Here is a 16402-nt window from a genome sequence, read left to right on the forward strand (position 1 = left end):
AATCGAGTTTCTAGGCTACCTAATTACACCTAAGGGTTCCCGTCCTTTGTCAGAAAGAGTTCAAGCTATTACTAACTACAAACGACCAGAAACAATTCATGAACTTAGAACTTTTCTTGGAATACTTAACTTTTATCGTCGTTATATAAAGGATGCAGCGAAGAATCAAGCATTGTTACATGCGTATCTCAAGGGAGCTAAAAAGAGGGACAAACGTAAAATCGAATGGACTGAAGAAGCTGAAAAACAGTTTGAAACGTGCAAGAACGACCTGGTGAACATGGCACTGTTGTCTTTTCCCAATTCTGAATTACCTCTGGCGTTATTTACAGATGCTTCAGATACGGCGATTGGCTCAGTGTTGCAACAATATGAAAACTCCTCGTGGAAGCCAATAGCATTTTTTTCTAAAAAATTAAGTGATACTCAGCAAAAATATAGCACCTATGATAGAGAACTATTAAGCATATATCTTTCAGTTAGATACTTTAAGCATTATCTAGAAGGAAGAGTATTTACAATTTATACAGATCACAAGCCCTTAATATTCGCCTTTCGTCAAAAACTTGACAAAGCAACACCTAGACAGACTCGCCAACTTCAATACATCTCCCAGTTTTCGACTGATATCAAATATGTAAAAGGTGAGAATAATATTGTGGCGGATACATTATCTAGAGTTAATGAAATTTCATCCATAGATTATGATAAAATAGCTGATGAACAAACTCAAGATGAAGAACTGAAGAGTTTGCAAACCACCACTTCCTTGAATTTCAAGCAATGTTCTCTACCTTCGGGGAAATATTTGTGGTGTGATACATCAACTAAACATGTTCGGCCGTATATTCCTCAGGCTTTCAGACAACACGTCTTTCAACGAATTCATGGTTTATCACATCCAGGAATAAAATAGACTATGAAATGAATGACATCAAAATTCATTTGGCCTAACATAAAAAAAGATGTACAGTTGTGGACAAGAACCTGCATTCCTTGCCAAAAAGCTAAAATCAGTCGGCACACCAAAACAAAATTAGGTGAGTTTGAAGTACCACCAGGAAGATTTTCTGTCATCCATATTGATCTCATAGGACCACTTCCACCATCTAAAGGGAATATTTATTGTCTTACTTGCATAGATAGATTTTCGAATTGGATGGAAGCAATTCCTTTAGAAAATATTTCCGCTGAGAACGTCGCAAGAGCCTTTTATAGCAACTGGATTGCGCTTTTCGGAACGCCAAGTAAACTCATTAGTGATCGTGGATCCCAATTTAAAAGTGATACATTACGAGCTTTGTCCAAAATCTGTGGCATCAATTTACAACACACTACTGCCTACCACCCCTCGTGTAATGGCAAAGTTGAGAGCCTTCATCGAACATTAAAAACAGCATTAAAAGCCCACAACAACACATGTTGGACGGACACGTTACCAACAGTACTTTTGGGTTTGCGTACTGCTATTCAAGAAGATACCAATCATTCTATTGCGCAAGTAGTTTATGGCCAGAGTCTCAGACTTCCTGGAGAGTTTTTCAGCGAACCAAGTATCCAGACAACATCGGAGACTTTTGCTAATAAACTCCAGAAACAGATGGAAGTTGTTGGACTGAGACTAATTCGTAAAAATTCATCTGAACAGATATTTGTCCATAAAGACTTAAAAACTTGTTCTCATGTGTTTCAGCGAATAGATCGGGTAAAAAACCTTTGGAACCTCCTTATGAAGGACCATTTCCTGTTATTGATCGCAAGGACAAATATTTTACTATTAGCATAAAAGGAAAACATGTTAATGTATCCCTGGATTGCTTGAAACCAGCATATATTTTAGCTGAGGAAAATTCTCAGTTGATACAACCTGACTACACTAATTTGCAGAGACCGGACTCAAATTCGGATGTGAATCAAAAACATTCTCGCACAGGCAGAACTATACGTTTACCTGTTAGATTCAAGGACTGACTAAATTATTTTGATAGTCGTTAACACTGCATTACTAGTTACTACCTATTTCTCCATCTTCGTAACGTAACTTAGTTATTGGTGGGGGAGTAGTGTAGTGGCCCAGTTAGTGCATGAGAAATAATTATTTTTTATTTCATATATTTGTTCATATATTTAATTATTTTATAAAATTAACTTTAATATTTTGTTAATATTCATATTTATATTTAAATTTCTTTATGCTGAATGGCAACTAGTTCTAGTTCTGATTCATGATTGCTAGGTTTTGGTTTCAAAACGTTGCTCGTAGCGTCGCATTTCGATAGCTGGAAAATAAAATGCAATAACTTAGCTATTTGTTTATAATTCATACTGTTACTAGTCATAAATTAATTTTAAACATTAGTAGCCAAGGCTACAACATTAATGATAAACATAGACTGAGTTTTACTGAAGCTGCAATCACCAATAAATTTGTGCTGATTTTTACACTTTAACTTCTTCGTCATTTCTTTACTAATAAACTGAACAAAATTATTTTTTTTACAGAAACATCTCAAATTGCTTCTATTAAAACTTAACCTGCACAAAGAAAAAACATCAAATGGAGTTCTTCATTTAATTTTATACTGTATGTCTGCTATTATAGATTAAAAGACTGAACAGAGAGAAACAAAACAAGTTTTTTCCAAACAATGAAATAATTGACAAAAGCTTATTGCAAGTACAGCCAGGTACTGTCTGCTTATCCACATTCCCATTAAAAAAAAAAAAAAAAAAAACCATCAACTCACTGACAACATTATGAACTGGCAAAGGCGTTTGTTTGGTTATCTATATAGCTCAGAAGTATTCCTCATAAATAATAATAAAAAGAATCGTCTTATAAGAAACAAAAACCTTTCATATTTCTTCTTAAAAATTTTATGAAAGAAACAAAAATTTATATGATATTTACGCTTTTGAAACTGGTGGATATGTGCAAATTTTACAACCGAACCAGCTGTGACCCTTCAAAATTTCTTCAAAAAAAAGTCTTTTTCCTTTGCAGATCTTGCACCAAATAAATTCTGTGATATAAGTAGGGTACTTGAACACATGTGTCCATACATTGTGCGGGTTACTGCATATATATCCTAAAAATATGACAGTTCTACTGAATGTTAACACTGAGGGTACTGATGAACAGAAAGTATCCAAGTTCTTACTCATCATATTTGAGACCTGTACCCTAAACTAAAATCTCACCTTAAAGAGCTGATGTTTATGAACCAATTCAGAAATGCTATAAACATGCATAGAAAGGTAATGCAATTGGAGGAGTGCAAACAAGAAACTTACCAGTTGTTTCTTTAAAATTTTGACATTTTATGGAATCAGTTCTAAAGTTCTTAGATTCATATGTAAGGCAAAAACATGAAATGTAACATACATATAACAAGAGTCAGACTATGATAACAGGAAAAAGCTAAAGAAAAATGCCAGAAACCCTGGTGGGGACATTCTTTCTCAATACACTTTCACATTCTAAATTTACATAATTACATGGCAGACTTCAGGAAATTAATAATTTTTGACAAATTTTTATGCTATGTGCTAAGTTAAGATTAAAATAAACTCTGAATGTGTTTTCCTCTCACAAGCAACAATACAAATAACACTTTTAGCAGACATAATATGTAATGTTAAGAGTACACTCAAATTTTGAATGAACACAATTTGATATTTGATATTCATTATAATGATCACTCATAAAAGCTATCAATGCATTATAACAACTGGTACAACAAGTCCCAAACTAATCAGAATACATTTAGCTTTAAATTTGCCAAGATAATGTGTGGGATAATATCCATAGTTAAGCCAAAACTATGGTTAATCCAAGGACAATAGCAAAAATGCATCAGAAAGATATATCCTTCATTAACAAAAGAATGCTATTAACAATTTATCTGTATTTTCAAGCAATCTAATCTAGACAATAAGTTTGGTTACATATGTCAAATCAAGACTGAAAATTAAAATAAAGTTCTTATTTACATTACTCCTGCATCTGATAAGAGTCAGTGTGAAACAGATTAATAACAATACATTTAATTTCTAAGATTTAACAATTTACTTTCAAGGGGTGGTTTAACTATGGTTATACATTTCAGATCATATACAGTTAAAAGAATAAAAACAACTCTCAAATACATTGTCTGCTGCCATGCACTTTTCTTTTCCTTTTTGTACACATTTATGTTTTATTCTGATTGGTTTAAATTCGTAAGTTCAAGATTCATGTTTTGCTTATTTTAAACACAGTCTTGCTAATTGGAAGCTGACTGTACATTAAATCCATTTTGGTCAGAATGCCAACTTGTTGTAACATTCTTTTTCTTTAGGATGTGAGTGACTATTATAATTATCATCAACTGTATGTGTGAACAGGTAAAACTTAAGCAATATTAAAAACATTTTGAATAAATCTGATTAGCATTGCCGAAGAGCGTTACATTTTAAAAGATGTAAAACATTGACTATTATCTGTATTTCATGTATATTTTCATCTATTAAAATGCATTATTAAGTAGTGATATTAACAGATATACGAATATTTTGATATGTACAAACTAGACACTTAAAATATAGCTTAATGTATGTATAATGAAAAATGCACTCTTTATTAAATATCCTCTTTTTCCCTATGCACTTATTACTATTCTTTTTAACAGTATTACATTAATTTAAGGAAACCGAAGCTAACATGCGTAATAAAAATCATAACAGTTCACCATGGTCACATTTTTGAAAAATTGAAGTAAAACCAAACCTTTGTAATATGACATCTTTTTCCTCCGTAAGTTTGAGTTCTTTATGCTTCTTATCTGCATATCTATCAAAAACAAGAACTATTAAAAAATTACACTTAAATTATCAAAATGCAGGAATCTATCAGTAGACAGTCCTATAATATGGGATGACAACATTTATAAATTAGAGGGGGAAAAAAAGAGACAAAAACACGTCATTTAAATAATAAAATCTGCGTACAACTCTGATATACGCCCTAATTTCACCAAATGTGGCGATATGCATTCTGCGGTGGTTTTTGGCGCGATTGCGTGTTGTATGGCAACCCTGTTGACGTTGAAAAATCTTTCGCTGGAGTTTGTTGGTTCCCGTCATGCTTTGTATCTGAGAAGCTAGAGAGGAAAGATTTAATGGTGAAAGTTGTTGAATTGAAGTTCGGCATAAGGAAATATCGTCGTGGCCATCCTGTTGAAGGGCAATGGGTATTTGGAGGTGTGGAAAGAAGGTATGGGAGGTTATTTTTAGTGGCTGTGTGTGATAGAAGTAGGGATTTGTGATCATTTGTTATTTTATTTATTTGTGAACCATAGTATGAATTCTCTGGATAGTGTGTCTGGCTGTCATATAAATACGATAGTGATTACGTGGCGGTATGTTAAAGACGGTATGAAATCGGTATTTCTGTTGTTCGAAAAAGCATTAATGGTAAGTGCATTTTATTTTATTCTTGTTCTTATTTTGTAGAATGTTATGTTCATTGTTTTTTAGTATGAATTTCTGTCGTTATTGTTTTTTTTTTTTTTTTTTTAATTGTTTGAAATTTATTTTAGTTACTTTGTTGATTAGTGCATACCGTCTAAATTGTGCAATTCGTAGATGTTTTTTAAAGTTGAAACAGAACGCTGTGTACATGGTATTCTTTGAAATTTATTGTTGTTATGTTAATTTATTAACCTTTTAACTGTCATGCCCGAGATTTGGTGTTCGAAAATGTCACGCCCGAGTATTTCTCAGGGTAATTTTTTTTTTTTTTTTTTTTGAGTGTATCGTATTGTCATACCCGAATATATATCGGGAGATGTTTATTTCGGCTACATTTGGTTTTTCCAATAAAAAAATTTGACAATTTGTGTACCCAAATCATCAAAATAACTTGACAGTTAAAGCAAGGTGTGCGTAGTTCGTAGATTCCTTCGCTGCCTATATTTTGCAATTCGTAGATTTTTTTTTAAGTTAAAACATATTGCTGTGTACATGGACTCTTGTCAAATAATTTTGGTTAGAAACTTCATGATTTTGCTATCTAAATTTTTTGTTTCGGATTTTTAGCTTAAATTGTGTGTTCAAAACGTGGTTTCTGCATTCGCGAAAACCGTGTTTTTGGAGACATTTTATGCTTAAAGTTCGAAATGTAGACAAAAAATTTAGATAGCAATATGGCAGCATGGAGTTTTTCGCCAAAAATATTTGGCGAGAAATTTGGCGCCTTGAGGGCGCATATCAGAGTAGTTCCAAAATCTGAAATAGCACCAAAATTCCGTACTGCTATAATAAAAACCATTAGATTAATTGCAGAATACTTCATGTGCATTTAATTAATTATTTTTATTTTGTAGAAATATTGAGATAAAAAACTAAAAAATGCTTTCCTCATCAACATACTACTTTGAAAATTATAGGGGAAGAAAAAGGGGAAAACTCTAAAACCCATACAGTTTTTAGAGTTAAAATAAATCAAAACTACCAGTGTTCAGTACAGCCTAAGTAAGAAAGAGAAAGCTCTGCTTTAATTTTTTCTTGAATCTGTACTCCTACATGAAATATACAGAAATCTTATCACAAATTTGATGTATGTGTAATTCAGAAAATGACTCAATTTGCAACCTTATGAGTGATTAATCAGATTTTAGTCACACCTTTTTAATCTGGTCACTACTTCCTCGGAAATCAGGCAACATTTTAAAAATGGATGATGAAAGAAGATGAGTATAGCACTGTTCATGACATTTAAGAATGATTTTTTCTATAAAAGGGCTAAAACACTGTTAATTCTGCATGAAGTCTAGCTTTAAAGATTAATGTATCTCCTTAGTAAGATTTGTTAAATGTTGCATCAAATTTTAATTAGTAATAAAATTCCTTCTCTTTCTCCATTCTTAACAATTCATTAAAAAAATACCATCTTTATGTTAAGGAGAATGAGAAGTCCCTTCCTATTCAGTGGGGATAAAAAATTCTAATATAAAATCTATGATCTAGTTTCAAAACAGAATTAAACCTAAGAATGTAGCAAAAAGCAGTCAAACACTATCAGTCAGCCTGGATTTGAGCTACAGAGGTTGAAAATGCTAGCTTTAAGAATTTTTTTTTTTTTTTTTTTTTGTTGTTGTCTTTGACATGAAGATATTGTCTCACAGTGTGAAAGTTATTCTGAGAAATACTGTCTGCAAATAAGAATCTTGTTGAGTCCTCCAGCAATCGCTGTATGCAGGCATGGACACAAGGCCAATCATGAAATGAATTCCTTGGAATACCTTTGTTTCAGCTTTATTTGTGTTTACTGAATCTGCTGTTTTTTCACAATGAATATATGAATACATATATATATATTTCACAATGATCTCAGTTAATTTATTCCCAATAGATATACATATAGCTGCATCAGTTGATTGATTATTGAATCTATTTTGAATTTCATCATCCTTAGATGTAACCTGTAACATTTCACATCTTGTTGGAAACTTCCAGTTCAACATCTGAAAAGTCTCCATTCAAGAGAATTTTTCTTTTTAAAGCATAACATAAATATCAGCTAGATTTTCGAGGTTGTCCTCAAAAGGGCAGTCCTATCCATAGGCAGGTGAGCCTAGTTTATATTGTGATATCAAATAATTCAACCAAATTTTAACCCTTTTAGTTCCAATGATGCTAAATGGAATCGTAACATTTACGATTTTTTTCTCCCTCTTAAACCTCTCACGGATTCCTAATGAACACTTATAATGTAAATACATTTTCTCACCAAAATCTATTTTCTTTTCATACCAGTAGATAGTTGCACTACTCCTGATGAATGGAATGATACTTGTTTAAATTTTACGCTCCTTTTTTCTGATAAAGAAGTTGGTTTCATTTTAGGATCTAAAGAAGTGAATTATTTGTACCAAATACATTTTTATTTTCTTTTGTAATGCTTATAAATAGCATTTTAAACAAATATCCATTTCAAAATTTTGGTAATTTTATTTATTGGAAAGTTGTGATTCCACATGGCATCAGTGGACATATAGAGTACAATTTGGTTGCTCTGTTATTCATTTTTGATTTGCACTGTTAATATTAGTGTTTTCTGACAGTATTTTGTTACTTTTGACATAAACTTATTGATTAAATACAGGATTCATGCAAATGTTCTTTAAAATGTCAAAGGGTAAACCAAGAATTTTTATCAATTTGATCAGGCAGTTTGTTTGCTGATGAATGGAGACTTTTCATATGTTGAATTGGAAGTTCCTAAAAAGTGAAAATATTACAGATAATTTATCTAAGGATGATGAAATCCAAAATGGAGTCAATAATCAATCAACTGATGCAGCTCAATGTCTATCTATTGAGAATAAATTAAATGAGATTGAAGCAGAAAAGGAACAAGAAAATATAATAAATGTTGAATATGAAAATCATTTGGAAGCTGACGAACTAGAAATTATGAAATCAGATAATGGTAAAAATCCTGAACCAGCTAGTGAAACACAAGTTAAGAAAAAAAAATAAAGGAAGTGAATAATTCAAAAAAGAAACATTGAAACTGTTCCTTGTGTACAAAAAGTAATAAGAACATTGATTCTACATTTCAAAGATAATGTTCAGCTACAACACTTGAATTATTAATATCACATGAAGAGTTTACACTTTTTTGGTGATGACAATATAATAGATAATTTAGTGAATATATTCATTGTGAAATAACAACAGATTCAATAAACACAAATAAAGCTGAAATAAAGGTATGCCAAGGAATTCATTTCACGATTGGCCTTGTGTCCATGCCTGTACACAGCTATTACTGGAGTGACTCAAAAAGATTCTTATCTGCAGGCAATATGTCTTAGAATAACTTTCAAACTGTGAGACAATATCTTCATTAAGACAACACCAAAAAATATACCCTATGGTCAACCTGGCCACTGATAGGTGCACTTCAAGAGAACTTTAATATAAACATATCAGCACTGATGAGTTTAAAATTCAGTTCATGAGCCAAAGTCAACTAAAGCAGCGTACAATGCAAAGCCTGAGATATGAACTTGTCAGGACTTCAGCAATTCTGGATTTGGGATTTTTCTGCGAAAAAATTTAAAAAATGAAATGTGGGTACTTTTCCGTTTCGCCGGTGCAAATCTCACCAAGCAGACTTTATTGGCGACAACTTACAGTACACACATAAAAAATGTTAACAAATTTTAGTTCTTAAGAATTTTTTATTTTGAAGGCATTTTAATAATGTTTAAAATTTTGTGTAAAGTCATTAATTTGAGAATTTACTATGCTTTTATGGTTATCCATCCTGATTTGCAGGTTCATGTCACATGACCCCAAGTGATCTCATCTCACGTAAACTACGCTACAAAAATCTAATTCTCTCAGTAATTATCTACATTAATTTCAAGTTAAATCTTAATTTTGAATACAAGTTTAAGTGAAAGAATTACAGTCAAAAGTTTTTAATCCGGACTCGTTGGAACTTCGATTCTGGATTATCAGTTTTTCCGGATTATAGATCATCAGTTTAAATCTGGTAAGATGGCATGCAGAAATTATAAAATTAAAAATATGAAACCGTAATTTATGAAATAAAGAGCAATTATGATCTAAAGGGTATCAAATTTACAAAAAAAAAAAAAAAAAAGCTTAATATTTATTTGTTTACTTTATTAAACATTTCTTTCAATGCGCACATGCTTAAAGCATACATTACACATAGTCGAAATTAGAAAACTGCAACCATAAAACTATTTGATGTGTATTTGTGATATTTATAATGATGAGGAAATTGATTTAAATCATATCGGAGTACATCGAGATGAAACACTACATTTAGGAATTATAAGCCGAATAAAATAAAAACATCTGCTCTGAAGATAAGGATAGTGCTGACAGATCAATTTCCAGTTCATTGTGTGTTGCGATGAATAACATTATCATTATAAAAAAAAATTACACTTAATTGATCATCCATTAACCCCAAGAAAGAATATTACACTATTAAAGACACAGTAAAAATTTTAGCTGATCTCCAAATACTGGCATTCAATACGCGAAAAACATATCACTAAACAGAAATTACACGGTTATAATGAAATTCGCTACATTATCAATAAGTCCATGCTTTGTGGTCAAGAAGGCACCTGGAAAATTAAATTAAATCCTTGAGAGCACTTAAACTGGCAAAATGTCGCTCACTGTAGTTACACACAAGAAATCACAGCTTGGGAAAACATCGCCGCTAATTCAGGATAAACACTTGTGTTGAAGATGCCGCCTTCATGAAAACAGGATGCCGGCCACGGCAGTAGCTCAAAACGTAGCCTCTTTTGAGAATCCAGGAAAGGTCATCTTGTAGACTGGAACCACGGCACTTATCACTGGACGGCATGCATCTCAATATAGTCTTCCAATGGGGGCTGGAACGGCACACCACGGAGCAAAGATACAGGAACCAGAAGGAATAAGCCAGAGCGACGTGAGATACTTATACCTGAAGTAGACATGACATCACCTCACGGCAATCAATCAGCTATCAGCACGCATCAGCTTTCCAGATGACATAATATTAAGTTTCGTTTTTGCATCTTAATTAGGCTGGAACAGTCCGTTCTTAATACAAACAGTGGCAGTGAAAAACAAAGTAGAAGTAATTACTATATCCCTTTAAAAAAAGAACTAAGCCTTATGTAAAAGTTAGAATTATTTCGAGGTTAGATGATGCAGAAAAAGGGTTACAATAGGTCATATTTTCCAACAGCTTACTCAGAAATTATGTACAATCGCAGTGGCTTTACTTAGCTAGTGCATTCTCATTAGAACTGATGAATTTAACCCTTGACTTTGCCTTTTCTATATTTTTCGCCTTCAAGTGAGCAGTGCAATTGCATCCTAATTGACTTAATTACTGCGAATGGCCTTAAGGCATAAAATTGAAGTATCTGGTAAAAATTCTATGTAATCGTATTCTATGTAATTGTAAGAAACAATCAATCTGATAAGAAATAGCTGTGACTTATTTTGAAAATGAGGCATAAGAGGTTATCAGCAAGGATATTCCGTTTGGCATCAGTTGTACTATTATTGGCAACTTTATCGCCTGCACCAGCAAAACGGAAAAGTACCGAAATGTGTTTTATGAAATAATTCAGGATTTATGACCGTAATGCAATCACCGTAATGGAATCAAAAATTTATTTGTCTGCTTTATTCAAGTTTTGTAATTATCATGTGAAGAATTCCCTTAAATTGTCAGTTGACATTTTTTCGTTCTCAGAACCTCTCTCTCTCTCACTTTGTTCACAATTGGTAGCAATATTTTCTAGGTTTAGAACAATACTATAGATTTCACTATCGTTTAGCTGATTGATGATTAGGACACTATCATCACAATGAAAACTTCTGTTGTATCATCTTTATTACCACTTCTTCAAGACTTTTCCACAAATTCCATTAAATTGAGAAATTTTGTTTCTTGTTTGCAATATCTGAAAACATTCAAATTTGTATGTAGCATCATAAAGCTTAGTTAGAGCTTGCTACACACTACAGGGGATGTGTCGCAAGATTGACAATGTTGTTCCACTAAATTTTGTCTTGCTTCTCTCGCACACTGATGAAGTTAAGCCTGAATTAAATTAGTTTAGTTAATTATTATACTTATGCCTATTTCTCCCACATACTTAAAGTTTACCTGAGTCTTGAATAAAAAAATTCCCACATATACTTAAGTTTTATCTAGGGCTGATGCTAGACATTTTGCAGTCCAGTGCAGTCTCTATGTGTTCTAAATTCTGCTGCCAAGCGCCTCGCTACATTTTAAAAAAGCTGATGTGCACACCACATGATTTCCTTGCACAGAATATTAAATTATATGCATTTTTTCCTGCAATTCATTTAAACTTATGTCCTTGAATTTCATTAGAGATATATTTCTCATTCAATTATATATATTGCCGCATGGGTCATTTCTCAAGCTTCTGTGTATTGATAATCATGTGGTGATGAAAACAAAAAACAATAAATAATGATTTGCCAGATTGGCCAGAAGTATACATTATCTAAAAGATATAAAATCAACAATGTTTGGATGTACAGTATTTAGGCTTGAGATGTATGTCAAGCAAAACATTCATTACACAGCCAAATTATTGAGCACAGAGATTTATATTAGCAAATGATTATTTCTTCAAATATGGAGGTATTCTATTTAGTACAGAAGTGAAATTAAGAATCAGGATTCTCCATGTTTTATTTTCAAAAAATACAAAATGTGTAAAGTATACGGTCAACCAGAAAGTTCTGTCCGTTTTTGGAATAAAACAAAATACAATTTTTTCTTACCATCAATAAACATTATTACAATAATATAATTGCCATTATTAGTAATGACTTCTTGCCAGCGTGAGGGCAATTTGCATATCCCATTTTTGATGTGAAAAATTGAGCTGGTGCTTGTTTGATATCTACTTCATTTATGATTTTTTTGCCCTTCAAAAACTTGTGTACAGACAAAAACAAGTGATAGCCAGAGGGTGCTAAGTCCGGGGAATATGGTGTATGTGACAGAATTTCCCAGCCTAGTTTGCAATTTTTTTGACAAGTTCCCAAAGCAGCATGTGGCCTGGCATGATCATGATGCAGTACAATATCCTTCCTATTGAAAATTGCCGGCCTCTTTTCTTTGAATGTTGTCTTTAAATTGTCTAATTGCTAACAGTACTTCTCCAAATTGAGCTTTTTGTTTGGTTTTAAAAGCTCATAATGTACTGGTCCTCGAATGCCCCACCATATACACAACATTCACCTTATTCAGGGTCAAATTTGGTTTAGAGATGGGAGGGCTATGTTTTCTGAGTTCACAATATGCCCTTTCCCTTACGATGTTTCCGTGGGTGATCCACTTTTCCTTCCCAGTTATCCTCCGGTTTAAGAAGAGCTTCATTTTGTTCGGAGCAAACAGAGATGTGCATATGACGACTCGATCATCCAAATTCTTCTGACTTAATTCATGTGGCATCCATCTTGAATATTTCTACATCAATCCTATCTTCCGAATATGGTTCGAAATGGTTTGCTGAGCTGAATTAAGCCTTTCTGCAATCTCCGATGTTGTCACAAAAGGACCTTGCTCCAACATGGCTGTAACAACACCGTCGCCAATCAAACATGATCGCCTAGAACGTGGCTTATCAGAAAGTTCAAATTCACCTGTTTCACATTTTTCGAACCATCTTCTGCATGCCTTATCAGAAACTGTACCTTCACCAAACACTTTCAATAAATTTCTACATGCCTTTGTAGTATTTTTTTCTTGTTGAAATTCGTAAAGAATAAAGCGGCGTAAATGAACTTCATCAGTGGCCATGGGTACACTATCGCTTCTTACTTAAGACTAACATGAATCAACTTTGTTTTAGCTAACTTGCCACTTCAGTACATATACATTAAGTGATAAAAATAGACAGCTGAACATACAGCAAATAAACATGTGCATACGTGTTGAAAATTGTTGTCGTAATATATAACTTTCCGGTAGACCGAATATATCTTTAAAAAAAAAAAAGACTGCTGGTATTCAGGAAGTCCATAGTTTAGATCAGCAGTTCTCAATGTCTTGACTAACGTATACCATCTAAACAAAAATTGAAAACATTTAGTACCATTACTACAAAGTACTACTACCACATCACCACTCTCGAACAATTGCATAAATTAACGAATGTTAGAGAAAAAACTTAATCAGGATGTTGGGGTTTTAATTTTTGAATTTAATAGTTAAAAATACTTTACTTCTTTGCGTACCACCTATTTTTCTCTTGCATACCATGGGTTGAGAACCCCTGGTTTAGATCATTTCAGATATTGGACATCTGGATTTTGGACTTCATACTGCATCATATAAAAGCTGCATAAGTGAGGCATAAGAATTTTGCACTATGTCAAATAATATTTTTTGGAAAGCTTTTCATACAAAATAAACAACAGTTTCCAGATACTAAAGTACTTTTAATGAATATACTGTTTAGCATTAGCTACTATGTCAATAAGTATAAATTTAGTTACTTCATTTTTTAAAAATACATTATTTCTTAAAAATATATTAAATATACATTTAAATTATTTTCCATCAACTAGCAATAATTCCAAATGGTATAAATTCCATTTTGACTCATTTATTACTTAATTTTCAATGATGCCACTTGGAATCTTTTAGAATTTTAATAAAACAATTAATAATAAAAATCATGGTAAAAGTTTACAATTGGGTGAAGCTTGTTTATTGGCAATTCTTTTTTGACGCCAAGATCCGCATCAGGAAGGCACAATTTCAAGATGGCCGCTACACAAAACCAAAATAAGAAGTCAAAGAATTGCACAAGATCTGTGTCCATGTACACATTGATCTGTTTTTACTTAAAAAAAAATCCTAGAATTGCACAAACTAGGCATTGCGCACTGCTTTAAATATGTCCATGTACACATCAATCTATTTTCATTAAAATAAAATCAGGAAGCTAAAACAAAGTTAAAACTATCCTGGTAACCAGAAGTGAAGTTTCATTGCCAAAATTAAAAAAAAAAAAATTGTCGCCAATCGAAGGGACACCCAATTCTACACTAGAGCCAAAATTATGATTATCATTGATATTTGGCACTTTCTTTTTGTTCTGAATACAAAATAGGTATATTTGAAAATTTCTGTTTTTTGGAATGAAAAGCATATATTTGGGACTGAAACTGTTAAAAGATCTCCAGCTAGTTGTCATACTGAGAACTCTAGAATGAATGAAGCTTGGAAATCCATGCGTATCTTGTTAAAGCAATCACCAATTATTGGAAATTACAAATAGTTGCTATATCAAAATTAGCAATATACTCAAATGAGCAATGGAAGAGACAAGAGAGGAGAAGCAAAATACTGAAAGGATTTCTCAGTCATTCAGTATGAAGATCTTAAACTTAAGTCCTTCTTTATTAATTAATAATATCTGAAGTCATTTATGAATAGCACAGTATCACTACTGTGCTCTAAACTCTCAGACATGTTAAGTCATTTGGTACTTCTCTGTTATTAGAGGTATGTATGTATGCATTTGTGCATGTATTCATTTATCTACCTATGCATGTATCATCATACATACACATATACATTTTTGTATCCTTTTTCATTTACAGAAAAGTACCAGTCATTCTTTAGCAATAGCAAGTATCACTAGTGCGCTTGGCAAATGACAAGAGCTGTTTACAAACTCTGATAACCTTAAAGTCTGAACCTCATATAATTAAAAAGTATCAGATACATTTGTAGAAATATCAGTATATATTTTACAACAGCGAGAAACACAATAGCATGGATATAAAAATTTGCTATTTGAATCATATATAAATAAATCAAAATACCTTCAATATAACAAAAAGGGGGTCTATTTAAAACGTTTTGTAAAAATAACACAACTAGAATTTCCGAAATATAAATAAAATAGGACTATAACATAATTGTACATCCAAGAAACATTTATCAAGTTTTACTTACATTTTCTCATATTAAAGACATGAGAACGGTATAGTGTATGAGCAAACGTGCATAAACAAAAAACATTATAATGTGCAACATTAAGCTCAAATAAGCTATCTTTGATAATTGGCAAAATACTATCTTTTCAGAGATAAAAAACATGCAATGCCAAATTATAATGTTCACAATTTTTATGAATTCAAAAATCGTGTGAAGTATCTTTTAAAACAGAAAGAACATAAAAATAATTAGACGCCAATAAATGCTATCACAATACACAATGAATTGCGAATAAGCACACACAAACACAAAAGAAAATTTTTGGTAAATTTAAAGCCAAAGAAATTTAACAGTATAGATACATTTCCTATGCTTTCATAAAATCAAACAAAAAATATAAAAACATTCAATTATGAACTATCATCTTACTAAATGTGTACCTTTCTAAACACTTTTTCTTTGAATGAGTATAATTGCCATTCCTCACGCAATCATCACAATTAAAACATTTACGAAATTGCTTGCACACAGGACATTTCATATGCAGATCTTCTCTTTTACATGTCCCATCAATTATTGATATTGATACACAAGGAGAAATAATTTCAGGAACAGAATCATCCAGTCCGTCATCGCTTGAGCTCGCCATTAAATCATCACGATTTCTCCATATGAATCGCTGGTTGTCTTTGTCAGTGTTTGTTGTGAAATTGTTGAGTAGTACGCATGAGATGAACGTCAAAATTCTACTAGTTTTCTCTTGGGCCAGCAGGTGTCGCTTAAAATTAAATTTGTGAAATTTACTGAGTACATCTTTAATAGGACCTTGAAAAATATTTATTATGATTATATATGCATACAATAAATTTT

At 32.1% G+C, this 16402-nt stretch overlaps 1 protein-coding gene across 1 annotated transcript in view; it reads right to left on the bottom strand.

The window, feature by feature from the left end:
* Atg14 (autophagy related protein 14) overlaps positions 1–16239 on the bottom strand; it is a 108824-nt gene extending 92585 nt beyond the window's left edge. Inside the window, exons 1-2 of the mRNA XM_035350123.2 lie at positions 15973–16239; positions 4769–4831 (exon numbers count right to left, since the gene is read on the bottom strand). Of these exons, the coding sequence (XP_035206014.1) occupies positions 4769–4831; positions 15973–16181 (272 nt within the window). The 5' untranslated portion in view covers positions 16182–16239. The remainder of the gene's footprint in view (positions 1–4768; positions 4832–15972) is intronic.
* Positions 16240–16402: the final 163 nt, after the last annotated feature.

Source organism: Stegodyphus dumicola, chromosome 1, assembly GCF_044657685.1.
Source record: "Stegodyphus dumicola isolate Sdum_Otavi_A_Nest chromosome 1, ASM4465768v1".
NCBI classification, from domain to species: domain Eukaryota; kingdom Metazoa; phylum Arthropoda; class Arachnida; order Araneae; family Eresidae; genus Stegodyphus; species Stegodyphus dumicola.